Consider the following 26,635-nt stretch of genomic DNA (forward strand, 5'->3'; position numbering starts at 1 on the left):
ACATCTTAGAATATAATACAATTAAGTTATTAAAATTAGTGGAATGATTTCCAGAATTTTTACAGTGAAATCACACCATAAAGTTGGTGAAGAATAAATTTTCCAAAATTACGAAATTGAAATTTTTAATATTTATGAAAACATATCCACTTCCTCCTCCTTCGCACTTCCTGAATCTTGCCTCTTATATACTTGAACATATGATTCTATAATACACATTTTATAACATTAATACTATACATATCTATATATTTCTACAGTAAAATTAGTGTTAACCAGTGACAACAAATATTACTACTTAGTTAAGCATGAGTAAATACCTGTGAGGGCAACTTGCTGTGGAAGTATGGAAGTAACTAGTAGATCTTCCATTTGGAACCAGTTTCCAGAGGGTGGATGATACACGTGAACTTTAAATATACCTCCAGTTGGCTTCCCTTCGTGACATACGTTACAATACAAATCATATCTCGTTACTGAATCTTTAATTTCTTCAGTTACATCTACAACATTTTACAATTATACAGAAAGGGATATTGTGTACTTAACTATGTAACTGGGTATATTTTGGAAAGGATCCAACTAATATATCAACAGTAGTTAGAACCCTTCGAGAATAAATAAGAGATAGGATAATAAGTTACAATCTTTGAGGTCTAGATTTTTCATTGGAAATGAGACGATGGTTGGGTTTTTCTCCAGGAAGAAGTTGTTTTTGGTGAACCTTTTAATTATCAAAATGAGGTACGTTGGTAACTTTGATAACTTATAAGTGCAAACATCTCCGCTTGAGTTGACGGTCTCAGTCACGCCATCATACTTACTCAATAACTCAAATATTTGTGCCTAAAACAATATGTAATTTGTACTTTAAGAGGTACTAAGATATACTACAGTGGGTTAACTATCTAAGTAAGTATATGAGGTGGGAATGAGGAAATAGAGTATGAAGTACCTGTGGAATAGCGTTAGTGTCCATAGAATCCTTAAAGATTGGGGCCTCTGGAACAGTTAAACTTAACATCCTAAACAAAATTATACTCAAATTAATAAGATTAACTAAGTTAAACATGTGTTGAAATACCTGAAAGGCTGACGTTCAGTTTCCCAGCGATTCTTTTTGAGTGTTTTGATGAGTAACTCGCCCCCGAAGGTCTTAGTCACAATACTCTCTACAATGTGAAATGAAGTTTTGAACGAACCTTTAGTGTTTTTGTTATGTAACTTCTGGTGTATTCGAGCCAAAAGCCATGATAAAAGAGAAACAGGGTCAGATTGGACTCCAATCTTATATAAACCGTTTGTCACTATTCCAACAGACTATATCATTTATATCATCACCCAATGGAATAAGTATATAATTAACTACATAAGGTGTCATGTAGTGATTAACTAACGAACTAATATAGTAGTAGAAGTAATACTTGAACAAATTCGTGAGGTGAAACAATGCCCTTGAAGTTTTTAACGTTAAAGATTTTGCGTATGAGCTGAGAAAGTGTGGTTATCACAGGATCCGGGGGTTGAACTTTGTTTACATCAAAAACAAGGAACAAGTTGCGCAACGGTACCACAACACAAATCAACTAATAGCAATTATTCATAGTTAGCAGTACCTGTATTATTACATTAAAATAGTCTGTATTTTTCAAGTTATTTAATCCAATACAACCTATAAACATATTACATGGAATTATCCACTGATGATGAACTAATGTTAACTGTGTAAAAAATACCTGGAATGAAATCAGTTCCATCTAATGCCTTCCCGTAAATAACTTGAGTTGATAAAGTTTCAACATCTTTTTTAGTGTAAACAGGTTTTAAAAAATGCTAAAACAGAATTTATAGAGTTTATAGATGATTAACTATATTTGTAAGAAATACCTTAATATCGTCAAGTGAAGCGTCATCAACAGGGTAGTTTTCGGGAATGCAGTAGACTCTGCAGTCCTCGAGGTTCATAAACAAATAATGACACTCCTCCAGTGCGTGTGTATAGCAGTAAGTGTTTTTACCCCTTCCTATAAAGTGCTAAAAATAAGATAAAAGTACCTTGAAAATACTTCCCACAGACGAGGCAGGCGTAAACGTGAATGTTACTGAGTGTAATGGAACAAACCTTCTCAAAATCAAAGTCCAAAAGGTGACGGTTTATAGTACCCAAATACGGACAATTCAAGACCTTAACTATTAAATTGTTAGCGTATGTAAAGTATATCTAGAGTTATATATACTAATAAAGACTAATTACTTGTACATAATTTATGAATAAGGAATAAAACCTTTGGGAGGATCTGAAACTTTAGGTACAGGAGATTCATTTTGATCATTTAAAGGTTCTTCACATTGTGCGATAGTGAGGGTTTCATCCAAACTCTTATTGTTATTCTCAGATAACTCATTATCCTCATTAACTTTCTGACCTTTTTTAGGCCTTGAGGGGGATTTAGATGAAGATTTAGCCCTTTTGGCTGGCGATTTACTAGGTGATTTAGATGGTTGAACTGGTGATTTGCTGCGTGAAAGTGACCTTTTGGAGGTTCTGGAAGACCTTCTGTTAGTTGATTCTTCAACTTTCGGTGGAGTATCTTTAACAGGTTTCAACTTCGGAGACCTTCCAGGCCTTGTATTAGATTTAGGAGCAGGTGAGGCAGATTTAGATCTTTTACCACCTGATTTCCTTGGTCTTCCCACCATTCAAATTTATTAACATATATAATTTTATTAAATTGACAATTGAATAATTTTATATAATTTTATTTTTGATATAAAACAAAATTTGTTCCTAATAATGTAAAATAAGTGTAAAATCTGGTGATAAAAATTATTGTGTAATTTGATTAAAGTGATTCTTTTTTAAAATTAACCTTTAATATATTTTATAAATTGTTCGAAGGCATAAACTGTACATTTTGAGCAAAATCAATGGTTTTGTGATGTGTAAAAAGCATGGATTCCATCTTCGGGTCAATTGACTGTTGAATCCACCATTTCATTATCTGTTTTGTATTCTCGAACCCTAAAGTACCAATTTCTCTTGGGATTCCGAAATCTATTTTGTTGAACATTTTTATAAACGAATTTTTAGTTCGCTGATGTTACACTAAAATTGTATTGTAGATTTTTTACTAATATCAACGAAATTTAGCAGAAATTAACAGGATTATATAATAAAATATTAATAATTGAATTTTGTAAATTAGATTAAAAAGCTGGAATTTTTTTTCTGGAAAATTCTCTCAAATTAGATTAAAGCTAACTAACACTAAATTAATTCTTAGCTAATTAAAATTAACCAATAAAATGCTCTAAAGATAAAATAAAAATAAAAATCTGAGAATATAATGAAATATCGGTGTGTATTTTCGAGTTTATCTTGCATCGCAATCATAGGTATATTTTTTCAGAGAATTAAGCGGGGCATTTGCAGGGGGAGAAACAAGCCCAGAAAGACTCCCAAAGCTGTTGACTCTGACTCTTCCGAAGAATCTCTAAATAAATGTGAACACATCGATACCGAAGACGTCGGCGTTAATTCCTAATCTACTCTCAATACTCATTTTCACAACATATTATACATATGTATGAACAATTGCTTAAATAAAGTATTCAGATATTATAAAATCTATAAGGTGTAAAAAAATGTGTAATTGATGCTAGATGATAGAATATCACGAGATGGGGGCGTGTGACACTATGTTTAGGGCTCGAGGAGGCTCTTGGCTCCATTTCCCCTAATGCTTAAAAATTAATCTGGCTCTTGTACAATAAATAAATTTAATGGCCAGATCACACGACCTACTCCCTAACGATGCCCGCAAAGGTTCCGTCCGGCTCTGCGCGCTCTAATAAGGCCAAGACCGTAGATTTAACCAAAGAAATCAAGATCATCAGGACCAGAAGCGATTTCGACAAATTCATAGTAAATTTATTTCTTATTTTCTCTAGTTATTTCCTAAATTATTCTTAATTTTACCTTATTTTAATTATTTTATCAATTTTATGCCTTAATTCAGTCATATTTTTTTCTTTTTTAACCATTATTCTATAGTTTATTTACTCCAATATTGAGATATTTAGGTGTAATTTAAGTCTTTGATCTTATTTATTCCATATAAATTAACGAATATTTTATGAAATTTCTGCTATTTAATTAGTAAATTAGTTTATTAGAATTGATAAATAAAGTTAGATTAGTGGATTGAATATGATTTTGTAGAATTTGCAAAGGGAAGGTGCCAATTCCGAGACTTTGGATGATATCAATTCCCTGATAGACTATGTGGTTCATTCGAAACAGTCGAATGTAAACAGGACAAAACCTTTGAAGGACGTCGTTCGCAAAAAAATCGAAGTTCCGCCCACGGTTCTTCATAAAGATGAGAATTTTGTATCATACCCATTTCAAATACCTCCAAGATACATTAGATATATCCAAACACGTGTCAGGTACCACGAGCTATACTTTAGTTAAACTGTTAATTATACACAATCTGGATGTATCATAATGATTATTAGTGTCCCTGGAATAAAAATATCGGATAATACAGTCATTCACTATAATTTATATAAAGAAGATCGCCTCTTTATCGAAACATTCAATTCAAGATCCTCCGACTTACAAATCTCTATCGTACCGCATTTATACTATTGATATACCATTAGTATAGTTATGTAGTTAAGTATATGATATAACTATTTGGAGATGGAATATGCCGTAGAATGAATTCTTGATAATAATGGACATTTTGGAGAAAACTTCATCACAGTGTAATGCTAATAAACCCTTTTCATATGAACTTGGTATGGAATTTCTCTTATTTTACTTTCTTTAGGGTTACTAATGGCCAGAGAAAATGGTGTTGCAGTACCCGCATATATACTACGCGAAGTTCATACAGTATCTCATCCACTATTCTGTCCTACCTATATACTTGGTTATATACCAAATACCACTTATATCCTTGACCAATTAATGGTATTAATAAAATTGTAGCATTGGGTGAGAAGAAGAAATGAGTTCGGATTGCCTTTGATAAGGCATTTATGGCCCCAAACATGTCCAAATGACGCATCTCCACTGGCTTTGTTCAGGCCAAGAGCTAAGGATAAGATGTTGCTCAGGAGATCCAGAAGAACACAAGCCGAGAATATTCAGTATTTATACCATTTAATCGATGGTTTCAAACGGGTACTACTTTTACACCAGACCAGTTATTCTCAATTATATAATACCCATATTGGGGGATAATAATAATGATAGGTATTGAAGATATTGAGTAAGATGAGGCAGAGGGATGAAAAGAAGTTGATATTAGCCGAGCTTGACATTGTCCTGTTTGACCAAAGGCGTAATGAACTTGTGGACCCCACCTACACTTGCCCTTTTTGGAATTGTATACTAGATATCAAAAAATCCAAAGCCGTTAAAAGACGTAAACCCAACTCTATGTACCTAATACCTCATTTAGCCACTTAGTTAGGTATATAATGCGCTTAACTGAGTGATTATTTAACTCAATAACATTGTTTTAGATGTAGTGATGAGGGCATTCCTGGTAGAGATATGAAGTTGGACTATGTTGAGCGTACAGTTTTGGGTGAGAATATTCTTGATTTGCCTGAACCTGAAAGCTACAAATCAATGCGTCTCACAAGAAGGTTAGGTAGAGGTGGTCGCATCTGGATCGATCGATTCTTTATCAATCATAACACTAGCGATAACATTCATAACAACGTTAATCCAATCGAGGAATTGGATAACTCTGTAGACAATAATTCTGTCGCAGCCCAAGATGGAACGGATTTGGAAAAAAATACTAATACAACAGTGGATAATGTAGAAGTGGATAAAGAAGTAAGAGTTAAAAAAGAACCCCTGGAACCGGAAAATGGTAAAGAAAGTGTTGATGATGGATTTACGATAAATAATAATCTCGACAGAGCGTTGAATTTGTCAAACTTCGACAATTTTAGCATTTATTCAAATGAAACCGTTTTGGATACTAGACCACCCTTCGCTAACCCATACGAAGCAGGTCATGTATACAATACTCTAGGTACCGTTTCGTTACATAGGAGTATTTCCTATATAATTCACATAGTTACACGTCTATTCACATCAAATACTAATTATATATTAATTGTTATATTTGTTACCTCTAGTTAATACAACTACACTTACATTATCGCGGTATCAATTGTATGTTTAGGATTATCATTGTTTTCGATACCTGGATATATAAAGAAGCAGTTTCAGGTGCTGAACATGCTGGACAACATGAATGTTCATGAATCCTCGAAATAGTTTCATTCACTCCTCTGCATAATTTTTCCAAACGCCTTCCAACACTTTACACTAATAATTATTAATCAATTTATTTGTTACTTTAATGTATTGAAAAATGTACGCTGAAAATGTCCTGAGATATTATAATAACTTGACTTGCAGACAGTTTAACATGTTGGGAGACTATATCCGATGCTACGAAAAAGTAAATCAACTCTCGCCAATATTTTTCTTCAGATTAACTTGAATTATTTACTAAATGATAAATCCACGGTTGAAGATGATAATAAACAAGAAATACCAGATGAATCAGCTCATTCCGTAATTTATACATAATTTTACATAGTTATTTAACGTTAAATTTGATTAAAAATAGTAATAATATACTTAATACAAAATAATATATATAATATATAATTAGTAAGAAAATGTGTACAGGAAACTGAGAGTACGAATCCCTTGTTAAAAGAGGTACTAAACTTTGAACATTAAATTCCGTAGTGTTTGGAGAAGAGGATGGTGAATTATTATGATAATGTTGTTTTATCTTCCAAGCTCAAACTTGCCGAGGAAAAGATTGAAAAACTCAAGGAAGAAGCCAGAAAGGCCTCAGAGGATTTTTATTCTATGGAACAGATCATGAAACAAATTTATTATAACGATCTTAAACTGTCACAGGTACTTATAAGTAGACTGACCTTTCCTGGATAACTTACTTAATTAGCTAAAATTATACTATTTACTAGTTATTATACTATTATTTTTACCCCCGTCAACAGTTAATAATATTAATTCAACTTTTACTAAATTGTGTTAAATTTGTCTATATATATATATATATAAGATTTCATGACTAAAAAAATTGCTATAGAGTGAGAATGAGAAGAAGATGGAATATATAATGAAAAAGAGTAAGGAGAATGAAGAGTTGTGGGAGGAGAGGAAGAGACTAGTGAATCAAATCCTGAACGACTACACATCAAATGTTAACGAATGCCTTAAAATTAAAGTAAATTATATCCACAGTATTTATAACAACGTTGTTGTCAATGCTAGTTAGAAAATTGCTAAAATTAGTTAAGGAATTCCTAACAATTTTTCAGGATTTTTACCACTTATTTCAAGAAAATTCCTCAAACACATTAACGTAACTTTTAAAGCTGATTTTTAATATTTTATTATAAATCTTTAATATTCTAATATAAACCATCAATGATAAGATAGCTATTACAAGTTGAATTAAATTTCAGCGGGTAATAATATCAATTAAATGTGTTAATAATAATTATAATAGTAACTATGAGGGTAGAAAGTGGTATAAGTGTGAAAAACGAGGGTGTAGAGTTCTCATTACACCGGCTTGCATAGTATTTGCACCAGCTCCTGTGAAGACTAGAGGTCAAATTTGTAGAAAAGAGACCGAAATCTGGAATTTTTTAATTTTGGGATTTCGTACGTATTAAATCAATAATTGAACTGATTTAATTGGAATTTTAAACACTTTACAAATTTATAAAATTCTTAAACGAGCCCAGATAAAGACCAAAACTCGGATTTAAAACAGATTTTTTAAAATTAATCTTAAAATTATTCGTCTAATTTAATAAATTAACTCAATTAATTCTTAAATTTATGCTATTTTATACCCTTCACTACATTAATCTTGATAAAATAACCGATTAAACGCCATACTAACACCGAATTAAGGGATAAATTAGACTGGAATTAATAGTAAATAAATACTAAATTGATGATAATTAAGGATAAAATAAGAGTATTTTAAAGATAAATTGAAGAATAAGTTGAGGTGTGGAAAAGAATATAAGGGAGTAGTGTAAAAGGAAGTAAAATTGGGAAATTGACTGTTTTGTGGGAATTATCGCAGAAAGGAAATTGTTATAAATATTTTATGTTAATTTTTATTGTTTTGGAATTTTGTTATTGTGATGTGATTAATGGATTGTGTTGTGTAATTGATGGATTCTTGTAAATCTGCCAAGTTGGTGGATTCTTTTGATAATTCCTTCTACTCTGAGAAGAACTTATACAAGAAGGACCGAAACCTCTCTGACTCACTCGGCGATAACTTGGTTTATGAACTCAAACAACTCGACTCGACCCTTGATGATCTTTTTCTTACCACTAATCAACAACTTAATACACATTATTCAATACACAAGGTAATAAATTATCCAGTTCCTTCTATACTAGCTGTATGCTTAGTTTTAAATCTATATACTAATAATATTGGATTACTATAGCTAGATATAGTTAGGGAATATTAATAATTGTATTTTATAGTTTCGCCTAAAGGTATCAAGGCGTATAAGTTCATTTTCTTCAATTTTAAAGAGTTTGTCGCGGCAATGTGAGTCTCTTTCAAACTCGCAACAAAGAGTTAAGCTATTCACTTTACATCAGTTCTACAATGACAGACTCATGAAGTTAGTTTTCAACTATTATTTCCATTCTAGTTATACATATTATACCTAAGATATCTAGAATACTATTCTACTATACTTACCATAAGTAATATACTATATAGTGCCTATATAATTGTGTAGGCATAAGAATAGATTGAGTGAGTGGTGGTCGAGGAATGAGCGTCGTTACCATGATTTATATCTATCATCGTTCGTTTCCCATATGAAAAATTCAGATAAATTGTAATTCATTCCCATTACTATTCCCTACACTACTATTCGAATATTTTATTTTATCCCACACTTTTACTGTGTTAATGGTGTTTACTCTTAATTACAGAACTCTTAACTGAGTCAACAGTATTAACAATATTAACAGTAGTAGTATTGGGGATGTTAGTAGATAGTAATATTGATTGAAAAATGGTTATGAATATTCTAGAAGAATGGGTGCGTACGAGCCAAGTGATGTTTCTGAGAATGGGGACTCGGACGGTGATGAAGGTTTCATCACTAAAAAACTTAAGGACACCAGGAATATGATGATCTCACAAATCAATCAAATGGACGCAGCTGAACCTTCACTCCTTCAATCTTCACAATATATTACACAACAAGTTTATATTCTCAACTGTATCTTATTACCTAGATATATACTAACACTATACAATAGTATTAGTTGTATACATTTATCTATACTATTATAATTTGTAGTATTGAAGAATAAGTTTAGAAGCGTGAAGATAACTTTTAACATAGTAAAAAGAAGGTAATAGTTATCGGTACAATTGATGTTTAGTGCTATAAAGAGATATGGAGTGGTTAGAACCTGCTACTTTTTCTTTTTTGGCACTTGCATTTTCATCTTCATCCGCAGAATCAAAATCCTAAGATTATTCAATTTTGTAACTGTTTCAATAGTTCTTCAGGACATAATAATACTCAGTTAGACAGTTAATGCTGTGGTATATACGACTAATTAATGTTTAGGTGGTGAGAGTAGTTAAAATCCCCGTCAAGTATTTCAAGAGGAAATATCCAGTAAATAACGTTGAATTTTAATGTAGTATAATTTGTTAAATACCTACTACTACACTGTTAATTCTAGTTATATAATGCTGTTGTCACGAGTTAACACCTTTGCCGCACAAATCATATGCCCATTGAATCCCTGACCATAATACCCTAGTAACCCTCTTAAATGGAATAAACATAGTATAAACAGATAAAAATATGTATGTTTACTCTATTTAATAGTTAATTTGCTGTAAATTGAGAGATAAAACAGCTATAACTAATTATTAGACTTGTAACACTCTAGTTATATAGGGATGAATATACACAATTGTATAGTAGATATAGTTAAGGTATAGTAAATTAGTGAAATAAAAACAGTGTGGGTATTAAGCGGATTTGATCATTTTTTGTCTAAATCCTCGATAGTAATTTACAAATTCCGAGATGAAGTTAATATAGTCCCTTCTCCAGGCATCAAAGGCATTCTGCATTTTAGTCACCATAACATTCACATTCTTATCAAACTTATGACCCTACACATTATTTAATAGGTATAATTATGATACTAGAATATAGTTAACGGTGGTGTATAGTTAAGAGTAAATAGGTGTAAAAGTAAGTCCCTGTTATGGAAAAAATAACTGAATGACAAACTATTCCAATTGGGTTATATCTAATACTATAGTAGAATATATAACTCAGTAAGGTTCAAGCACGGTAACGAAAGATACAATATGTTTGTCCATTAGTGTTAATTGTATGATTTCATCATTTAACTTCTTTTGAAAGTTTTTAATGGAATACTTGACCTTGAGTGACCTTTCCTTGGCATACCCAAGCTTCAGCTCACGTCTGCAAACGCCGCGATCAAGCGAACGCAGTAAATATAAATCATAATTCTTGAGAATGTTCAACATGAGCGATGTGGTACACATCGAGACGGTTTTAGGAACGTAGATCACTCTCTCAAGGTTCTTCAAGCTGCACCACAAAGGACTCTCAGTATTGATCATCGGGTCATCGTTGTGACAAACATAATCTACCCTGTACTTCTCGATTAACTCTTGAGTAAGTTCAAGAGGGCAAGGCGATACGATTTCGTCAACCCACTTAATGTGTTCGAGGGTTGCAGCTCTTATGTGCAGCGGCTGTATGAGCCTGCCCTTGCATGTGACAGTATCCTCATCACTCAAAACCCCAACAATTAACTTAACACGGGCGAACATCTTCTTAACATATTCAAAGTGCCTGGCGTGTCCATAGTGCAAAAGGTCGAAGACACCATAAGTGTACACCACAACTTCCTCATCGTCTTTCAAGTTACCGGATGGCAAGTTGAGCTTTGGAATCGACTCAACTGGTTCCATAGTAACTGACTTGCTGTAGACAGTCTCAGCAGGATCCACATATGGAATTTCCTTAAAATCCTCTAAAACTATCTTATGCTTATTCAGCCAAATTGCTATTGCCTTAAATAAACTTGATCGCACCAAGTCAATACGATCATTAAACCCAGCACCCTATAAACATATGTTACCCTGAAAGGATAAACTACTAACTAGTGTATTGGTATATGATAGTGTAGTAACTAATGGTATAACTAAAACTAGGTGTGTGATACGAGAGGTTCATCGGTGAGTGTGAGTTGAGTGATTTGAGTGGATAGTTTGTCAACGAGTGCGAGTATGGTTTTCTTTAGGAGAATGGACTTTCCAGTGGTAATGGGAATGTTAAGGTCAGAAGGCTTCAAACCATTCTTCAAAAACCTATACACATCATTAAACGATTGAAAACCACGGTAGTAATAATAGTGTAGTATAAAGTTAGTGAAATTCCGTAAAAATTTATTCACAAAATTGATGAGAAAAAATAAACGTCAAAATCTGATGGGGGTATAAAATCTAAGTAAAGAAAAGTAAAGAGACTTGTCGATGAAATCTTCGTAATTCTGAAGTATTTTGATAATACATTCAGTTGTGCTAATGCCTTCAGTACGATAAGTTGCCTTAAATTTACCCTACAACATTTTACGTTCACTAACATTCAGAACTACTTATCAAAACATATCGGGTTAATTACACTACCAATCACAGTAAAACTAAATTACACTGTAGTATACAGTTCTAAAGTACCAACTCATGATAATATACTGTTAAAGGTATACTGTTATTGTTATATTATTAGTATATAGTTTGTAAGGAGTAACTAGGGGCTGGATAAGTAAATTGCTAACCTCATCTTTGAGCCATTTATAAATATCTTCACAGTGTTTAGTTTTGTTTTCAGAAACTTTCTGAACAGCGCTGTAGGGAATATCGTCATGGGCGACGAAGTCAAGTTTATTCTTATGAAAGAAATCAGGTGTGATAATCCAAGGACAGGGAGCAATTACTTCGTCAACCCATTTGATATGCCTCAACATCTCTGCACGCTCCACCATCGTGTTGACTATGTGACTCTTGTAACGGACAGTTTCATCGTCCTCAGTCACCCCTGCGATCAAATACACGTTCTTAAACATCTTCTTCGCCTGCTCAAGATGGCGCATCTGTCCAAGATGTAACATATCAAACACTCCTAAACAAGTTATACAACACTGTCACTAACTGTACTGCTGCTATACTTAACTAAATTGGTAAAATTCATGGTAAACATAACTCCAAAAAACACAAATTTAGAAAAAAGTTAAAAAATACTAATATCAATAATAATGGTGAATAGCAATAAAAGATAATGTTGGAATGTAAAAGAATACCATCGGAATAGATCCTATAAACTCTTCCATCGTCGTTTTCTGCCATGGGATGTAATTCAAAAAATCAGATCAGCCGATTTGATAAAAAACGATCCCAAAAATCCAACTCCAGTTAGAAAGACTTAGTATCTTGTTAACGAATCCAAATCTAGTTAAAAAATTCAAGATTGTCTAAGGAGCTTTCAAGTTAATTCCGATTAAAATGAGTAGAATCAAAATGTACCCAGAATATTTAAATTATTTGCAGATTTACTAACAATTTGCAAATTTATCAAAAAATTTACAATTTCCAAGTAATCTGTATTAAATATAAAACAACTTAAAATTTTGAAAAACTTATAAATTACCTAAAATCAAAGGAGAGTGAAAATGAAAAAAAAGTACCACTAAATGGTGGGTAGTACTGGGAGATAAGTACAGAAAAACAAAGACAATTTTAAACTAAAAGAAGATTTATAATTATGTAAATAAATTAATTCATTAAATTTATATTAAATTATTCTTCAATTTTAGTGAAACTCCAGTACTCAGCGGGTCAACTCCCAACTCATGATTCCACTGATCCCTCCTTACTCACCTGATCTATTATTACCAAATGTGCTATTCATTTAAAACTTATTTTACTAATATTGTATATTCTAGATCTATTGGAAATAATACAAAATTAAGTACATACATGCAAAAGAATCTTCTGTGTTTATTGCTACCAATATACATAACTATAATCATAGTAAAAATTCATGATTGTGTAGAAAATGTGACAACCCGTAACAATAAACTATATAAATAAATATATACGACTCGAAAATGTGTGTAACTAGTATAGTTATAACTAGAATCACGGGGTGTGACGGAACAGTACCAATGATTGCTGAATTTCAGTGAACAAATCAATTGGAGTTGATCCGGCCTGACCAACAAGATCAACATAAACAGCCTCGGTAGAGTGATTAGAAATAAAATCGGAAAATTTAGTATTCTTATCTATCTCTCCCTTCTCGACCATGGTCTATACCAATTATTAGTGCTGTACTATTAAATACACTGTAATATAGTACATATCTACGTAAATAGTGTAGAGTGTGTAAAAGAAAGTTCCCTGATGGAGAAATAGGCTCCGTAACGAACCTGTAAAAATGTTAAAAATCTTTGCCTAATTTTCCGTTGTAATCTAAAGGAAGTCCTCTGAGCTTCCTTATATTTCTGAGCGAAAACCTCTTTAAATACATATTTGTGAGAGTTAAGCACATCGATGTTGTAAAGGCCTTGAAAGCCAAGATACTTGGCCTTGGCGGTTTCCCAGGGAATAAGTTCCTGAGTGTAGTCCTTAGTCATGACGTCAATTAGAGTGTCCATGGCTGCGATTTTTGTCTCCTTACGCTTTTTCTTCAGTTTATTCTCCTCCCTTTCCATGAATTCCTGAAAGATAGCATCCCTGGTAACTTCGTCACCCCAGTCCCACCACTCAGCGGTGTGAAACTGCTTCGAAAAATCTGCGTAAACCGTAGCGTAAGACAACTCTTCCCAGTTCAGCAACTCACGAATCATCACCTCCTCTAGCATACCCTTCTTCTTCCTCTGTTCCTCTTGTTTTCGACGGTGAATTTGGCTACAAAACTCAGAAAACAACTGCTTCTTATCTCCCTTTGATAATATTGAAAATACAGGCCATCTATCAAATATTTACCAGAGGTATCTAATAATTAACTGTATAACTGAAATAGTATTAGGGAAATTGCGTAAAGTTACTTAGGATCCGCTTCTAATAATTTGAGAGCATTATCCCATGTAGTTTTTTGAGTAAAATTAAAGCTCTCGAGGAAGGTCATGAAGGCTGCCTTGGTATTATCTTGGACTGTTCCAAGGAGATTATCTTCTGCCAACAGATTCTTAACCTCTTCAGGTACCTCCCAAACACTCTCTTTGGTCTCGGTGTTGTAGTAAAATACCTTACCCTCGGCAGTTGCAAAGGTACGCCACTTAGTTTTAGCCTCTATTATTAATTCTTGTTCAGTTTTCAGTTCATTTGGCTTCTCCCATTGCGATTTCTTAGTCTATAGACTTATTACCAACAGATCTGGGTATTATATACATAACTTTACTACTATATATTGCTAGAAAGGGATCTAACTACTATATTATCAAAGGTATCAGAATAAATTAAACTGTTAATATATGAATAAATAATAAAAAAGTAAATAAGGAACCTTTTGATTGTAATAGTATTTCCTTCCATCTTTGGAAACATGTTCAGTCCACAAAGATTGAGAACTCATTAGAATAAATGTAAATAAATACAAAAAACAGAAAATTAACGTTGATTATAAAAAAGGTTAAATTTATGTCAAATCAACATATTCTGAATCATTCTCAGGAGCAACTCCAGAAGAAGCACCCTCCATCTTCTCCTTCAACTAAACAAATTTTAACAAAATTATAATAATTTAATAGTTAACATAATAATATAATAACTGTATTGTTAATTTGGTGTAAAAAAGTTACTTTGTATAAAACTTTTATCTTCCAATTATCAAGTCTTCCCAGTGACTCAAAATCCCTCCTATAACATTTTATATACAATCTGTATTATTTAACTGTATGCTACTAATATATTATTGTTAGTATACAACTAAGTAGAAAATGTGTAAATAATTTCAAAATACAGTTCATCTTGTAATTTTGTAAAGTCTCCAACATCAAACGCTTCAATTAACGACTAAACCATTGTTAAACACCAAATAATTTACTATTAGTATATATAACTGGGTAAACAATAAGACTAAGCCCCCTGAATGGGATAAGTAAAGGTAAGCCCTGTAAAGGGATACATTAAGTAATTTTCCTTCCCTACTGGAGCCGAATTTAGAATCCCAAGTGCAATATTTATCAAAAGCGATTCTGGCGTCAGTAGCGTCCGCACTTAAAACACGAAGTACACCGGCCTTAAACAGCAAATCCTTAACACCATACTTCAACAACTCGTTCTTAATATTCTTTCTACCCTCCTCTTCATATATCTACACAATTATACAAACCATACAATCAATTGTATGGTTAACTTTTAACAGTTTTAACGGTAGCAATACTGTTAATAAATAAAACTATGGTTAAACGTACTCTTATAGGTTCTTCATAGGAATCAGTAATACAAGACGCAAGATCAGCGTATTTTAAAAGTGATTGTGCACTTGAAACCTTGCCATATTCGTCGAGTTCATAAGATTCCGAAGCCTTTTTGTAGAACTTCATGGCACTTTCATAGTCCAGTTGTTCCTCAAAGTTCTCTGCCAGGTTCTTAAATATGCGGCCAGTTTGAGAAAACCGACCCTGACTACTATACACTTGAGTTGCTCTCAACAGCGGCTTCACAAAGTCTTTAGCTGCACTCACCATTAATGCTGTACTATCTAGTTAACTGAAGTTAATAATATATAGCTAGTATTAATATTATTGTTAGTATATAGTTGGTAGTAGACAATGGATGATACACATGGGATCGATTTTCCTCATGCAGGCTGAAACCTCGACTAGGTTTGAGGCCAAAAAGATACTATCCTTGTTCTTCTCGCATAATTTTGCAGCTTCATTATAACACCTGCAGGCGTCTTTCCCTAAAATATATTCAAATTGTTGTATAGATAATGTGTTCAACACTCTTAATGTTAACTATAACACTAAGTATTCCTTTAACTAAATATATTTGAAAAAAGAATTTAAACCGCTGCTAATATAATAATTATTAATAATTTTTGTGTTTTTTAACTGAATTAGTAAAATAGGTCATGGGTGTAAAGTACATTGGCGTAAAACTTTGTATTTATTTCCAGCCTGGTTGTATAATTCTTGAGCTTCCTCAGTTGAATCGCCAAAAAAACTAAAGAAAAACTTCCTGCTACATTTTTTAGCCTGTTTCTCAAGCTCCTGAGGTGTCGACATCGTGGACGACCCTTAATATTTTATAAGCTGGAATTTTACACAAATAAAATATATTTACACAATTTAACTAAAAAAGTTAAATTTTATAAAGTCTGCAGAAATATAAAAATAAATAACAGCAAATCTCGAAATTAAAGATTCACAATTTCACAGATACCACATCGTACACCCATCCTTACTGCTTATCAACACAACCAACACATTTACCTTAATTTAAATATGTAAATAAAAACATTGTAAAATTCATGATAAATCGCAATAAATTATTAAAATTAAAAAATATTAAAATTAAAAAAAGGTATATAGGCGTTTTTTAAAATGTGTAAGACTGTTGTACAAGGACTGCATTAAATATGAGAAACTTAACGAGCACCGGCTTTCAAGTCAAACTGCTCGACTTCATAGTTAGAAAGGCGCTTTGAGGCGTAAAAAAATTGGGCCGTATTCGTAAACTACACATTATTATAACCAACCCAGGAGTGCTAATTATATATATAACTATAATAGTATAGAAAGATACAGCTTTGAAGGCGGCAAGTGGGAGTGATCCATATAGCAAAAATCGTACTAAAAAATAATTAAAAATTTGGGGAACTTACCAAAATTGTGAAGGTTGGTTCCTGGTTTGGTGAAGGTGAGGTAATACAGTGACAGGAAAAATGTTTCAAAACATACAATGGAAGTTCCCATCAATGCTATATTCATTATTATATATTATATATGGTATATTATCCCTGATAGTATTATATAACTAATTGTGATATATCCCTGGAAGGGTTGCTGTAGTGACTTACGTCTTTTTTCGTAGTACATCTTGAGAAGGAAGAATCCATCAATTTTCTTGTGGTTTGTATTTCCCAATAAGCAACATCTATAACGTTTTATTTTGAAAAAAAACTTACACGTAGTTATGAGCCCAGTGACCAACAACATCCCATACAAGCACAAAATAGAAAACTATTCAATAATTAATATCATAGATAATATTGTAAATAGTTAGATAACAGTATAAGAATTTGATATCTGAACAAAAACTTACAGAGAAAGTATTTGGGGTATTTCATGGCTAAGTGCATATAGACGAATGCAGTGGTCATCCTGTCAAATAACGAATCGAACATTGCTCCAAAAATTGTTGCTACAACATTTTTCATCATTATTCACTAACTAAATAAAATATCAAGAGTAGTATAATATATGAAAAAGTGAGAATTTTGAATTATTCAGTATATTATCAATGAATAACTCAGTAAAATAGTATAAATAATTTGTAAGAAGTGTAAATAATTGTTAGTAGATCAGTACATTCACCATATTTCCTGGCGACTTCACCATCAACCATATCAAGGACGACACTTGAAACATAGAATCCCAAAAAGTAGAGCGGTTTAGTCTTATAGTACAGAAATGAGGTGCAAAACAATAACACCCTGAAGGAAGCTAAAAAATAAATCAATGCCCGGTTTATTAGGTGTTAATAATAATAAAAATAACAAAAATATAACAAATCTTATAGTATTAATGGAGGAATATATACGAACTTATGAAATTGGGTTTATTTAATAATCTAGGCCTTTTTGCCTCCATGTTAAAATATGTTACAGAAGGAATAAATTAAAAAGTAATAGGAAGGTGCAGTTCCGGGAATGTGCAACCCCCATATAACATTTGTACTGTTATTACTAAGATTTATGAAGATTGAGCCTGGAGATCCTGTAATCCTGTTCTCAGGACCTAATAATATTTATTTTTCTCAAATTCCAAAAGAAGATCAGAAAATCCCTAACAAGCAATCCGAAGCCAATGTAAAAAACAAGAGATTAATACATAATAAAAAAGGAATCTTCGATCTAGCTTCTTGTATAGGAAAATTTTATGGACAAAAAGTTCTCAAACATTTTTTCTACTGTTCTATTCAGTTATATACCACAATTCTAGTTCTAACTATCACATTATTCGTAGTTTACCCTTCTCCCTTAAAAATACTCATTTATATAGTTATTCTAAGAGTTAGTTTATAACTCTGTAAAACTAGGATTAATAAGTTATTATAGTTATTCTGGGATGAGAATAATAAAAAACACTGGGTTGTATTACTTAAACCTACTCCTGAACTTATCACTAAATCCATAATACATCGAACACAAATCTTAGTATACCACTAGTTTATAATAGTTATATATAGTTAATATACTATTGATGATGTGTGTAGTATAGAGCTGATATATCATTAATCGTATTATTACTTGATTTAATGCCTGGGAAGCGTGTACTTGAATGCGGTAATTTGAACTTGAAATATAATCGTTAGGCACTGGTTCTGGTTCCTTAAGTTACGCTTTAGCTTCTTCAGTTGCTCCTAATGGCCATGTTTTTACTTTTGATTTTCATCCACAACGAATTCAATATTCCATGTACTCCAAACTAAACATCCTCCTGGGATGCCTTATATACTTACCTATATAGTTAACCCATTATAGTTAAGTTATTTAGTTAGCTGTAGAAAGTAACTCTGTCTCATATGGTTTAGGGATTTATTCGAAAAAACAAAAATTTCCGATTTGATAACTGTAACTGAGACTGATGCATATTCTGATAATGCGTTTTTGGTCAATGATCCAACTCATTCAGTCACTGAACACTCAATTGATTCTGTTTTCTTAGACATTCCATCGCCTTGGAATTGTATACATAATGTTACAAGCGTTATTAAGGTGAGTCACTCCATGTTGTTCATCCTATAACTTACTTTGTTCCATAGTTGTCTATCTGACCCCATCACTTTTGTCATTTGTTTCTGTATTTATCTAATATATACCATACTACCAGTAGTTACTATGGTAAATATCTATGTTTTATAGCATTTTGGGAAGTTAGTGATTTTTATACCATCAATAGAACAGTGTAATAAAATAACAGAGTGTTTACACAGTAGCGGTTACATGCGTAAGTTATTTTTAATTCATCCCTTTTAGTTATTCGAACATTCGAAGTTTTAACAAAGCCCTGGGGAATCAGCTTTACAAACTCTGATACCGCCGATTCAGACGATGAGGATCCAGTTGTTACTGGTAAGCAGGTGGATAATACTGAGAATTTGGGAGAATATGTAAATTATCAATTGCCACAGTTTAACCATACAGGATACATTACAGTAGCAACATCTAACATATATTAATGTTATACTAAATCGACCATATATAATCTAATATTATATAGTACATTATGTAGTATGTACATACACAGTATATTGGGTATAGTAAATTACTATGGTACAACTAGTGTCAAGGCCAAAGTGTTTTAAGAATATTTAAAAGTGAATCTTTCAAGTATTCAAACTCCTTTGGTTCATCAAAATTCTCAAAATTAACTCTTTCATCTTTACTACATCTCTATAACATTTTACATCACCGGTAGAGGAGCCACATACTTAACTATATAACTAGTATATTAATGGTATAATAGGCTTAAAGTATACTTTGAACATGAGTTTGACAATGAGTTGAGTGATGTTGATAACCTTTTCATAGTTTATATCATCCTCCTGAGCTGCGATAAGTTGGAGAAAATTTGAGACTGCAAAGATTTGGGCGCCTGTACACTTAGTTAAGTATTGAACACGGTCTGGCTTAAAGTTGATGTTGATTCGTCGGTTAATCTCATCAGAGAAATATAACTCGTAGAGGATTTGAAGGAGGTGTTCATTTCGAGTAAGAGACAAAACCTTGAATAGGTGAATACCAAGCCAGTCAAAGTAATTCCAATATCGAGAAACAAACATAGGTCTTTCCAAACTCAGATTAGGATTAGACTCTGAGGACTCCGGAGATGAATACTCAGTTAACAGTTTCCTAAAATATTCAAGAGATTCAAGTGCATTATCTTTCGTGTAGCGTGTGCATTCAAGAACCTTATCCCTACATTGACGAGATGAACGACCTGGCATTAACTCAGAAATTCTAGACCAATTTCTTCCAAAAGCACTCATCAATAGCTTTAATCTGAACAAATCCTTCTTCATAAATGGTGTGTCACTGGCTCTTTTCTAAACATATTCTAAGGAGTTACTCCCTATATAGTTAACTACATAACTAACGCCACGAACAGTTAACTAGTAACAACAAATATATAACTAGGTGATCTATACGTTTGAGATTTGTCGATATCTGAGTCTACACTGCTCTGGATTTTTTCCAGGGATTTTGGATGAGATTTTCCGCCAAGGAATGCCCGTGCGGCCAGACGTATGTGAGGGGTCAGGAGAGCAGCTTGCTGAAGAAACGAGGTCCAATAGAACAGATTCCTCATTGGAGGTCCAATTACGAGTCCTAGTCCTAGTCCTGTGCAAAAATACCTTCATATACTGATACACAGATACACCCAAATACACTGAGTTCTCCACAAACCTATATTCAATATATGAAACGGAGTTATTCTATACATAGTTGACTATATAACTAAAAACACGAAAGATAGTATAGTGTAAAAGTTACTTGTTGAAATCGTGTGATTCTGTGAGAAATTGTTCAATCCTTTGAAAATCTGAAGGTGAGACATCAGTGAGAAGAACACCAGAACTGGTTGAGTTGATGAACTTGATGCAGCAGTCTGTGGATAATTTATTGGCCATATTCCCTTTAAGATCAGAATTAAAGGAACTAGCTACTGTATCCCAGAAAACTGAAAGATCAAGCCCTTGAAATTTGGGTCTATTGGGTAAGTAAATGCTCTCAAAACCCTTGTAAACACTATAAGAATGAAGTAAACTTTGTAAAAACTGGTCATACTCATCACTTATGACAAGATTAGCTAATTTTCTCGCCAGTATTGAGAAATCAAAGTTGAGGTAAATTAGATAAAGGAGTCTGGATGAAAGAAGCTTAAGTATTTCAGACAGTCTTTTATTCTCGATGTAAGTTAGTTTGTCAGTTAACTCGTCGATTTTCTCAGATAAATGAGAAATTACAGTAGTACGAACCAGTTTGTGAAGCTTTACAAGGTCTGACTCAGTCCATTTAGGTACATTCCAGTCGTATTTCTTGCGATATAAGGGTAAATTAGAGTAAAAAGAATGAAGACGACAAGAGTCCAAATTTGAACTCGGACGAACTCCATCAGTCCCAATCAATTGCGATATTTCCTTATTATCACTCATAAATCATTCCATTCATCGAAAATTTCTAAATTCAGTCCAATTTGACCTTAAATTACACTTAATTCTTCATATTTTAGTTATAAAAATGTGTAAATCAACTATAAAATAATAAAATCTGGAAATTTTATAGTATGAAAATATACAAAACAGTGATGATTACTAGAAAATAGTTTAAAAGATAAGAAAAATGATCAAAAATAGAAAATAAAGTTGATTCCCGAATGTGCACAACAACCTTTAAAAAAAGTGGTTAAAATTTAATTATTTAATGAAATATATTAACTTAACAATTATTTAAAATTTCTAGAGCCTCTGATATGGAAATTCTATCCTTAGGGCACCTAAATCCATCTAAACACTCGGATAAGGTACCATCTGAGAAGTAATTTGGCCACCAATCCAATCGCCTCCAATTTCGAGTTCCTATCAATTAAATTAATACTTTCATTAGTGTTATTTTACCCTTTTGATAAGTTATCAACGATTATATCAAGTTTTTTATTAGACTCGTAAATCTTGAACAGCTCCTTAGCCTTCTCCTTCTATATCACACTTTAAACCGTTAATCTTACTATTCCTTCCCTTGGAACTGTTTTTAGCATCTTCTCCAATTCATATCTATAATACTTATTATGATTAAATAAGTTTGAGGTTCAGTTGTCACGAGTTAACACATTTCCCACATAGTTAATTGCGTAGTATTAGTAGTATATTTACCTGGACGGTGATCCTAGAATATCAAGAATTCTGAGGACTTGCTGAGAATCACAGCTGAAACAATATTATGACCCGTATAAAGTACTTTACTAGTGGTATGAACAGTGGCTTCAGTAGTAGGACTTCAGCACAGATACACCCAAAAGCTGATGAAAAAATGAAAAAATTCATATTTACACATACACCAGGCGTCTATTTGCTCCTAAAACATATTATAGGACTTATAGAGAATATCTATTTCTGTATTTATATAACTGAGTATATGGTATAGTGTGTAACCCCGTAGTGAGTTGATCCGAAAAGCAATTCAGGAGCCCTGTACCATCTGGAACAGATGTACGGAGTTGATTTCTTATAACATTTATCATTAACTAAATTGTTATTCCTTTTGGCAGATCCTATTTCAATTTATATTATACTACTAATACTACTATACTTATATACATATGTATATACATAATATACAAATGTGTATAGAATATATGTATAATAGTATATAATTAATAATATATATTAGGAATACTATTACCTAGATCACAGATCCTAATTTCTTTAGGATTTACAATATGATCAATCTAACCAAATTAACAATTGATGAACAAACCAAGATATTATCAGGTTTCAAATCCCTGTGTATTAATCCTCTGTCATGTATTTCTTTAATACCAACACCAACATTTCTAAACAATTAGATATTCTAAGCAGGAATATACCGCAAAATGTATATTAACTTGTCACATAAGTCACTGTAAACACCAAGGCCAGGGTTCACACCACTCAACTGATTGTTGGAGGACTGTTGATTTACACAACTCAGTTGAACAATAGTATTTGGTTGATTATTAGGATTGGTGTAAAGTGTTGGATTGATTGGACAAGGACAATCACTAAAAGTATAACGAATAATGTTTTGGTAAGTTGTTTGGTAGTTAGTTTGTGATTGAATTTGGTAGTCAGTATGGTTATTTAAGGCAAAGTTCTTGTTCATCTCACACTTTATCATCCTGAGATATGCTCTGAAATTGTAAGGAAGGTGTTCTAGAACTAGGTTTTGGATAAAGTTTCCACAAGGGTCAATTGTGTAAAAACTCCCAAAGTACTTCACCACGTTATTCGCACCTTTACAAATCCCCAAATTCACCAGTTCTCGAGATCTCTTCTTACCACTTTCAACACATTTTATTATATACGTAAATATTATACAACTAGGGATTAAATTGGCAAAATTATTGATTAATGTAAGAACTATATAACTAAGTATATAATAAGTTATATACGGAATAACAATTTTTTTGTTCTTTTAACAGCGAACTGAGTTCCAGAATCGTCAGAAACCAAATAAACAACTCCGAAAGCTCCTCTGGCGATTCTCCTGTGGAAGATCAATTTTGGAGGAGAAACGGCCAAAGCAGTCGGAGACGAGAATTTCTAACAATTCAATTAGACGATTTCTAACTATTTTTTCTGTGAATAAAAAAATGTGTTACCTTCTTAGTCTCCATTTACCTTTACGACATCACCACAATTATAATAACCGAATATTTCCTAATTTCAAGCACACATTTAATTTTTTTGCAAAAATTATTATTAATATTTAATGTATGATTTGTTATATTAAATTTATTCTTTTCAGTGAAATTTTCTCATGAACTTTCCAGCGATTTTCCTTCCTCTTTTCTCAATAATTACTTTATCGCAAATTATATCTAAAGTTAATGCTACAAATCCAGTAGAAGGGTCAAAAGAACTAAATGTAAGGTTTTAAATCTATAAACGTAATAATGTGTAGACCGAAGGAGACATTTCAGGTTAAACAAATCTTTATAAAAATGTTCAGACTATAAAGAATACTTGGACACTTTTACAATAAAGAAATTTTTGGACAAGGTACTTAAATTAATTACAATTTTATTTTAGAACCAACTGCTACTTACCGAAAATACACTTTTCTTGTCATTTTTAACTCAAAACTAATATATTCATATGTAAAACACGTTAAAAATAAGATTATAGTACAATTAAATCGTTCTTCTCAGTTTTGTTATTTTCTCTAGTATCAAATAACAAAAACGATAGAGATTCAAATACTCCCTCACCAGTTATTGAGCTTCCCTTAACTACCATTAATCTATACAATCATTATACCCAGTATTAGTATAGTGTAAAGATATCAAGGAGGACTAGGAACTAGCCTATTATTGAGTTGTTCGGGAAATTCAAGTGCCTTTCTAATGGATTGATAGTTCATTCCTCCGAAAATGTCCTGAACGTCATTAGTGAATTTGAGTTATACATTTTTTGCGAGAAAGATAACATATTTGGGCAAATTGTGATGATAACTGTGTTCTGAAATCATGGTTAAAATTTCCTTGTTTATCTCAGAGTATCTGAAATCCCCAAAACTGTCAACCACATATATTATCTTATTACATATCTACAAACATCATTACTACTATTATATTAGTAGTATATGGTTAATATTAGTAGTATATAGTTAATTGAGTTGGTGTAAAATATACTTGTATTTGTTGTTGATAGGTTGAAATGGGATCATTATAGCCAAGTTCGTAGAGTTTGACTTTAACTTTATCATATTCTTGAAGTTTAGGGTGACCGCAAATTGAGGAGGAAACGAGACAGAACCGACACAAATACAGTTCTTCTTCAATAATTGATCCGGTGGCACTCTAATTTAGGTATATAGAAGTAATTATCCAAGTATATATGGTAATGAGAAAAAAATACCGTGGAGATAAATTCAGAGAGTTTAATGCGATAGAGAAGGGAGCTTTTGCCAGAGTTTCTAGCCCCGAGGATTAGGATGTTTTCGCAGGGTCTATTGAAACTATCAAGAAGATTTGCGTAAAGGTCAGTTGTTGACCTGAAAATGTACTTGAAAATGAGAAAGGAAAGGCGTAGGGATAATTGGAGAAGTTTCCCGCTAAATCTTAAAACATTAAATGGAAAAGTCTTTATAAAAAATTTAAATTCCATACATTTTACAACTATTGTACAAAATAAATTATACCAGTTAAGTTATTTCCCAATTTGACAAACCCCAAGATTCCATAAAACGCAAACTAAAATCACATACACATTAACTTAAAAATTGTTATTATTAATTCTCACAATTTAATAAACTAATTTATTACATTAAAATCGTCTCTAATATTCAATTTATACATTCCATACTCTAATAAAACTCTGTCAACTTAATAACAAAATTCTCTTATATATAATATTAATACTCTCTGATATACTGGAATCTATATTTAAACATATAATTAATGCTAGGAATCTTGAGGAAGGATGTATATACACATAAATTGGGCTTTACATTTTGGTGAATAGATTTAAGAATTTGTTTATTATTTACAACATTTACCTAAAAAATAAAAACAGTTCATTTATTATATCGCAATGATTTTTGTATTCTTATTTTACAATTTTTGCTGCTGTTTCGCGCTGAGAACCAGCCCACATTCGAGGAAGCTTTTTTTCATAAATTCTAGCCCTCCTCTTCAGTTCAACAATAGAATTCAGAAACTTTACGAATACGATGAATCATTCAATGATCTTGTAGATAATTATGAATCCCAGGAGGATTCTCAGCATTACCAAGAAGGGTCTTTCCAGCAAAAGGAAGTACCCCGTGATCACGTATCAAATTTAACACATTACTAAATATTATTTAATTTCAATAATGAAAATTTTAGTTCGATTTATCCGCAAATTCAGTCACGCTCTGTGGAAGGATCGGATTCATAGCTGAACCTACTGTTTTTCCAAGTGGATTCAGGGCTTTAAAACTATCTATTGCTACTTCAGATGTACTTTTAAACCCTTCACAGATTATTTAGAGGGAGAAAGACGGAATAGTTAAAACGCAATGGCACAGAGTTATCCTATACGGAAATCGAAATGTGGACTACGTTTATTCCCGAGCCAGGCAACTTTTTACTAACAAAAACTATCCAATCATTATATACTAATTAAATGTGTAAATAATCTGTTAGGGTTGGGGACAAGGCTCTTGTGATTGGTCAGCTTAAATACTACAAACCTCAAAATTTCGGTTCGTCCTTTTCCAGAAAATTAATGATAATAACGATAATTAATTTGATTTTAGACGCAAGTGGAGTTAGTCGGCCTAAGATCGCTGAAGTTTCCGTGAGTTCACTCAGGGGAGGTGACACCTTCATATTAATGCCTAAGAATCCTTCTAATCCTGAGAATAATTATGTCGCTGCAAACCAACAAATTTACCCAGAAAATTTCTAAATGTTTTACAAAACTTATGAATTTTTATTAATTCGTTCTTTTTATTATATGTTCTAGTC

General features: G+C 32.3%; 16 protein-coding genes across 16 annotated transcripts; 7 read left to right on the top strand and 9 right to left on the bottom strand.

The window, feature by feature from the left end:
- Positions 1-132: 132 nt before the first annotated feature.
- Positions 133-2,793, bottom strand: USP39 (Ubiquitin carboxyl-terminal hydrolase family protein; the record flags this gene model as incomplete). Its single annotated transcript, XM_061305476.1, has 12 exons — positions 2,286-2,793; positions 2,056-2,190; positions 1,888-2,024; positions 1,737-1,833; positions 1,617-1,672; positions 1,425-1,586; positions 1,203-1,320; positions 1,085-1,172; positions 956-1,025; positions 645-846; positions 321-503; positions 133-206 (listed from the first exon to the last, which is right to left on the bottom strand). The coding sequence occupies exons 1-12, from the start codon at positions 2,698-2,700 to the stop codon at positions 133-135; spliced, it is 1,737 nt and encodes a 578-aa protein (XP_061161440.1). The 5' UTR covers positions 2,701-2,793.
- An 89-nt stretch (positions 2,794-2,882) lies between these two features.
- Positions 2,883-3,071, bottom strand: TpMuguga_02g02440 (uncharacterized protein; the record flags this gene model as incomplete). Its single annotated transcript, XM_061305574.1, has 1 exon — positions 2,883-3,071. The coding sequence occupies one exon, from the start codon at positions 3,069-3,071 to the stop codon at positions 2,883-2,885; it is 189 nt and encodes a 62-aa protein (XP_061162184.1).
- Positions 3,072-3,347: 276 nt separating this feature from the next.
- Positions 3,348-3,545, top strand: TpMuguga_02g02335 (putative integral membrane protein; the record flags this gene model as incomplete). The annotated part of the gene is made up of 1 exon (XM_061305559.1): positions 3,348-3,545. One exon carries the CDS (start codon positions 3,348-3,350, stop codon positions 3,543-3,545), a length of 198 nt encoding a protein of 65 aa, XP_061162185.1.
- Positions 3,546-3,721: 176 nt separating this feature from the next.
- Positions 3,722-6,379, top strand: TpMuguga_02g02430 (Enhancer of polycomb-like family protein). Its single transcript, XM_061305573.1, has 9 exons — positions 3,722-3,925; positions 4,223-4,452; positions 4,522-4,636; positions 4,725-4,806; positions 4,839-4,903; positions 5,000-5,194; positions 5,267-5,454; positions 5,539-6,062; positions 6,216-6,379. Exons 1-9 carry the CDS (start codon positions 3,815-3,817, stop codon positions 6,308-6,310), a joined length of 1,605 nt encoding a protein of 534 aa, XP_061162186.1. The 5' UTR covers positions 3,722-3,814; the 3' UTR covers positions 6,311-6,379.
- A 28-nt stretch (positions 6,380-6,407) lies between these two features.
- Positions 6,408-7,479, top strand: TpMuguga_02g00824 (uncharacterized protein; the record flags this gene model as incomplete). Its single annotated transcript, XM_061305477.1, has 6 exons — positions 6,408-6,497; positions 6,530-6,613; positions 6,731-6,763; positions 6,794-6,970; positions 7,164-7,301; positions 7,396-7,479. 6 exons carry the CDS (start codon positions 6,408-6,410, stop codon positions 7,441-7,443), a joined length of 570 nt encoding a protein of 189 aa, XP_061161441.1. The 3' UTR covers positions 7,444-7,479.
- Positions 7,480-7,983: 504 nt separating this feature from the next.
- TpMuguga_02g00825 (putative integral membrane protein) lies at positions 7,984-9,802 on the top strand. Its single transcript, XM_061305478.1, has 7 exons — positions 7,984-8,472; positions 8,594-8,736; positions 8,857-8,925; positions 9,158-9,348; positions 9,430-9,484; positions 9,515-9,620; positions 9,706-9,802. The coding sequence occupies exons 1-7, from the start codon at positions 8,269-8,271 to the stop codon at positions 9,775-9,777; spliced, it is 840 nt and encodes a 279-aa protein (XP_061161442.1). The 5' UTR covers positions 7,984-8,268; the 3' UTR covers positions 9,778-9,802.
- A 275-nt stretch (positions 9,803-10,077) lies between these two features.
- Positions 10,078-12,992, bottom strand: CTP (Cytidylyltransferase family protein). Its single transcript, XM_061305479.1, has 6 exons — positions 12,488-12,992; positions 11,966-12,309; positions 11,658-11,749; positions 11,354-11,498; positions 10,464-11,252; positions 10,078-10,265 (listed from the first exon to the last, which is right to left on the bottom strand). The coding sequence occupies exons 1-6, from the start codon at positions 12,531-12,533 to the stop codon at positions 10,119-10,121; spliced, it is 1,563 nt and encodes a 520-aa protein (XP_061161443.1). The 5' UTR covers positions 12,534-12,992; the 3' UTR covers positions 10,078-10,118.
- PRPF40A (WW domain protein) lies at positions 12,993-14,763 on the bottom strand (the record flags this gene model as incomplete). The annotated part of the gene is made up of 5 exons (XM_061305480.1): positions 12,993-13,064; positions 13,350-13,496; positions 13,616-14,159; positions 14,237-14,541; positions 14,695-14,763. 5 exons carry the CDS (start codon positions 14,761-14,763, stop codon positions 13,035-13,037), a joined length of 1,095 nt encoding a protein of 364 aa, XP_061161444.1. The 3' UTR covers positions 12,993-13,034.
- A 63-nt stretch (positions 14,764-14,826) lies between these two features.
- Positions 14,827-16,552, bottom strand: ASNAP2 (the record flags this gene model as incomplete). Its single annotated transcript, XM_760303.2, has 7 exons — positions 16,285-16,552; positions 15,976-16,098; positions 15,605-15,867; positions 15,316-15,504; positions 15,151-15,203; positions 14,990-15,047; positions 14,827-14,901 (listed from the first exon to the last, which is right to left on the bottom strand). Exons 1-7 carry the CDS (start codon positions 16,421-16,423, stop codon positions 14,827-14,829), a joined length of 900 nt encoding a protein of 299 aa, XP_765396.2. The 5' UTR covers positions 16,424-16,552.
- A 118-nt stretch (positions 16,553-16,670) lies between these two features.
- Positions 16,671-18,083, bottom strand: CDIPT (CDP-alcohol phosphatidyltransferase family protein). The gene is made up of 8 exons (XM_760305.2): positions 17,965-18,083; positions 17,729-17,863; positions 17,463-17,561; positions 17,326-17,380; positions 17,218-17,294; positions 17,023-17,118; positions 16,944-16,990; positions 16,671-16,875 (listed from the first exon to the last, which is right to left on the bottom strand). The coding sequence occupies exons 1-8, from the start codon at positions 18,008-18,010 to the stop codon at positions 16,786-16,788; spliced, it is 645 nt and encodes a 214-aa protein (XP_765398.1). The 5' UTR covers positions 18,011-18,083; the 3' UTR covers positions 16,671-16,785.
- Positions 18,084-18,100: 17 nt separating this feature from the next.
- On the top strand, positions 18,101-19,617 carry Trmt61a (tRNA methyltransferase complex GCD14 subunit family protein; the record flags this gene model as incomplete). Its single annotated transcript, XM_760306.2, has 7 exons — positions 18,115-18,309; positions 18,478-18,576; positions 18,636-18,705; positions 18,735-18,837; positions 18,954-19,137; positions 19,285-19,369; positions 19,399-19,617. The coding sequence occupies 7 exons, from the start codon at positions 18,115-18,117 to the stop codon at positions 19,599-19,601; spliced, it is 939 nt and encodes a 312-aa protein (XP_765399.1). The 3' UTR covers positions 19,602-19,617.
- Positions 19,618-19,673: 56 nt separating this feature from the next.
- Positions 19,674-21,766, bottom strand: TpMuguga_02g00832 (Myb-like DNA-binding domain protein). The gene is made up of 4 exons (XM_760307.2): positions 20,917-21,766; positions 20,571-20,829; positions 19,944-20,468; positions 19,674-19,815 (listed from the first exon to the last, which is right to left on the bottom strand). The coding sequence occupies exons 1-4, from the start codon at positions 21,576-21,578 to the stop codon at positions 19,708-19,710; spliced, it is 1,554 nt and encodes a 517-aa protein (XP_765400.1). The 5' UTR covers positions 21,579-21,766; the 3' UTR covers positions 19,674-19,707.
- A 95-nt stretch (positions 21,767-21,861) lies between these two features.
- glkA (Protein kinase domain protein) lies at positions 21,862-23,298 on the bottom strand (the record flags this gene model as incomplete). Its single annotated transcript, XM_061305481.1, is given in 10 exon segments — positions 21,862-21,919; positions 21,951-22,001; positions 22,041-22,120; positions 22,151-22,196; positions 22,296-22,349; positions 22,381-22,487; positions 22,575-22,693; positions 22,825-22,870; positions 22,885-22,975; positions 23,009-23,298. 10 exon segments carry the CDS (start codon positions 23,296-23,298, stop codon positions 21,862-21,864), a joined length of 942 nt encoding a protein of 313 aa, XP_061161445.1.
- A 562-nt stretch (positions 23,299-23,860) lies between these two features.
- Positions 23,861-24,286, top strand: TpMuguga_02g00834 (uncharacterized protein). The gene is made up of 4 exons (XM_760309.2): positions 23,861-24,048; positions 24,085-24,103; positions 24,133-24,182; positions 24,213-24,286. Exons 1-4 carry the CDS (start codon positions 23,941-23,943, stop codon positions 24,267-24,269), a joined length of 234 nt encoding a protein of 77 aa, XP_765402.1. The 5' UTR covers positions 23,861-23,940; the 3' UTR covers positions 24,270-24,286.
- Positions 24,287-25,572, bottom strand: TpMuguga_02g00835 (ADP-ribosylation factor family protein). Its single transcript, XM_760310.2, has 6 exons — positions 25,448-25,572; positions 25,041-25,375; positions 24,815-24,982; positions 24,589-24,729; positions 24,488-24,558; positions 24,287-24,423 (listed from the first exon to the last, which is right to left on the bottom strand). Exons 2-6 carry the CDS (start codon positions 25,287-25,289, stop codon positions 24,303-24,305), a joined length of 750 nt encoding a protein of 249 aa, XP_765403.2. The 5' UTR covers positions 25,290-25,375; positions 25,448-25,572; the 3' UTR covers positions 24,287-24,302.
- Positions 25,406-26,613, top strand: TpMuguga_02g00836 (Single-strand binding family protein). Its single transcript, XM_760311.2, has 5 exons — positions 25,406-25,955; positions 26,012-26,125; positions 26,156-26,244; positions 26,312-26,370; positions 26,425-26,613. The coding sequence occupies exons 1-5, from the start codon at positions 25,716-25,718 to the stop codon at positions 26,574-26,576; spliced, it is 654 nt and encodes a 217-aa protein (XP_765404.2). The 5' UTR covers positions 25,406-25,715; the 3' UTR covers positions 26,577-26,613.
- Positions 26,614-26,635: the final 22 nt, after the last annotated feature.

The sequence above is a fragment of the Theileria parva genome, chromosome 2, assembly GCF_000165365.1.
Source record: "Theileria parva strain Muguga chromosome 2, complete sequence, whole genome shotgun sequence".
Lineage (NCBI taxonomy): Eukaryota > Apicomplexa > Aconoidasida > Piroplasmida > Theileriidae > Theileria > Theileria parva.

What these genes read in the sequence shown, in the direction of transcription:
- CDIPT (XM_760305.2), bottom strand. Translation starts at nt 18,010, where the DNA reads ATGGAGGCAAAAAGGCCTAGATTATTAAATAAACCCAATTTCATAA. An exon ending in AAATAAACCCAATTTCATAA is followed by an intron (nt 17,864 to 17,964) that starts GTTCGTATATAT and finishes TTTATTTTTTAG; the next exon opens with CTTCCTTCAGGGTGTTATTG. An exon ending in GATGTACTACGAAAAAAGAC is followed by an intron (nt 17,119 to 17,217) that starts GTAAGTCACTAC and finishes TAATGAATATAG; the next exon opens with CATTGATGGGAACTTCCATT.
- TpMuguga_02g00835 (XM_760310.2), bottom strand. Translation starts at nt 25,289, where the DNA reads ATGGAATTTAAATTTTTTATAAAGACTTTTCCATTTAATGTTTTAAGA. An exon ending in TCTCTGAATTTATCTCCACG is followed by an intron (nt 24,983 to 25,040) that starts GTATTTTTTTCT and finishes TACCTAAATTAG; the next exon opens with AGTGCCACCGGATCAATTAT. An exon ending in TTATCTTTCTCGCAAAAAAT is followed by an intron (nt 24,559 to 24,588) that starts GTATAACTCAAA and finishes AATGACGTTCAG; the next exon opens with GACATTTTCGGAGGAATGAA.
- TpMuguga_02g02430 (XM_061305573.1), top strand. Translation starts at nt 3,815, where the DNA reads ATGCCCGCAAAGGTTCCGTCCGGCTCTGCGCGCTCTAATAAGGCCAAG. An exon ending in TATATCCAAACACGTGTCAG is followed by an intron (nt 4,453 to 4,521) that starts GTACCACGAGCT and finishes AATGATTATTAG; the next exon opens with TGTCCCTGGAATAAAAATAT. An exon ending in CCGACTTACAAATCTCTATC is followed by an intron (nt 4,637 to 4,724) that starts GTACCGCATTTA and finishes AATATGCCGTAG; the next exon opens with AATGAATTCTTGATAATAAT.
- TpMuguga_02g00834 (XM_760309.2), top strand. Translation starts at nt 23,941, where the DNA reads ATGAACTTTCCAGCGATTTTCCTTCCTCTTTTCTCAATAATTACTTTA. An exon ending in TAAAGAAATTTTTGGACAAG is followed by an intron (nt 24,183 to 24,212) that starts GTACTTAAATTA and finishes ATTTTATTTTAG; the next exon opens with AACCAACTGCTACTTACCGA.
- TpMuguga_02g00832 (XM_760307.2), bottom strand. Translation starts at nt 21,578, where the DNA reads ATGAGTGATAATAAGGAAATATCGCAATTGATTGGGACTGATGGAGTT. An exon ending in GATATCGACAAATCTCAAAC is followed by an intron (nt 20,469 to 20,570) that starts GTATAGATCACC and finishes GAATATGTTTAG; the next exon opens with AAAAGAGCCAGTGACACACC. An exon ending in ATGATATAAACTATGAAAAG is followed by an intron (nt 19,816 to 19,943) that starts GTTATCAACATC and finishes AAAATGTTATAG; the next exon opens with AGATGTAGTAAAGATGAAAG.
- TpMuguga_02g00825 (XM_061305478.1), top strand. Translation starts at nt 8,269, where the DNA reads ATGGATTCTTGTAAATCTGCCAAGTTGGTGGATTCTTTTGATAATTCC. An exon ending in CACATTATTCAATACACAAG is followed by an intron (nt 8,473 to 8,593) that starts GTAATAAATTAT and finishes TGTATTTTATAG; the next exon opens with TTTCGCCTAAAGGTATCAAG. An exon ending in CATGATTTATATCTATCATC is followed by an intron (nt 8,926 to 9,157) that starts GTTCGTTTCCCA and finishes TGAATATTCTAG; the next exon opens with AAGAATGGGTGCGTACGAGC.
- CTP (XM_061305479.1), bottom strand. Translation starts at nt 12,533, where the DNA reads ATGGCAGAAAACGACGATGGAAGAGTTTATAGGATCTATTCCGATG. An exon ending in ATAAATGGCTCAAAGATGAG is followed by an intron (nt 11,750 to 11,965) that starts GTTAGCAATTTA and finishes AAAATGTTGTAG; the next exon opens with GGTAAATTTAAGGCAACTTA. An exon ending in CACTCACCGATGAACCTCTC is followed by an intron (nt 11,253 to 11,353) that starts GTATCACACACC and finishes ATATGTTTATAG; the next exon opens with GGTGCTGGGTTTAATGATCG.
- TpMuguga_02g00836 (XM_760311.2), top strand. Translation starts at nt 25,716, where the DNA reads ATGATTTTTGTATTCTTATTTTACAATTTTTGCTGCTGTTTCGCGCTG. An exon ending in AGGAAGTACCCCGTGATCAC is followed by an intron (nt 25,956 to 26,011) that starts GTATCAAATTTA and finishes TGAAAATTTTAG; the next exon opens with TTCGATTTATCCGCAAATTC. An exon ending in CTACAAACCTCAAAATTTCG is followed by an intron (nt 26,371 to 26,424) that starts GTTCGTCCTTTT and finishes ATTTGATTTTAG; the next exon opens with ACGCAAGTGGAGTTAGTCGG.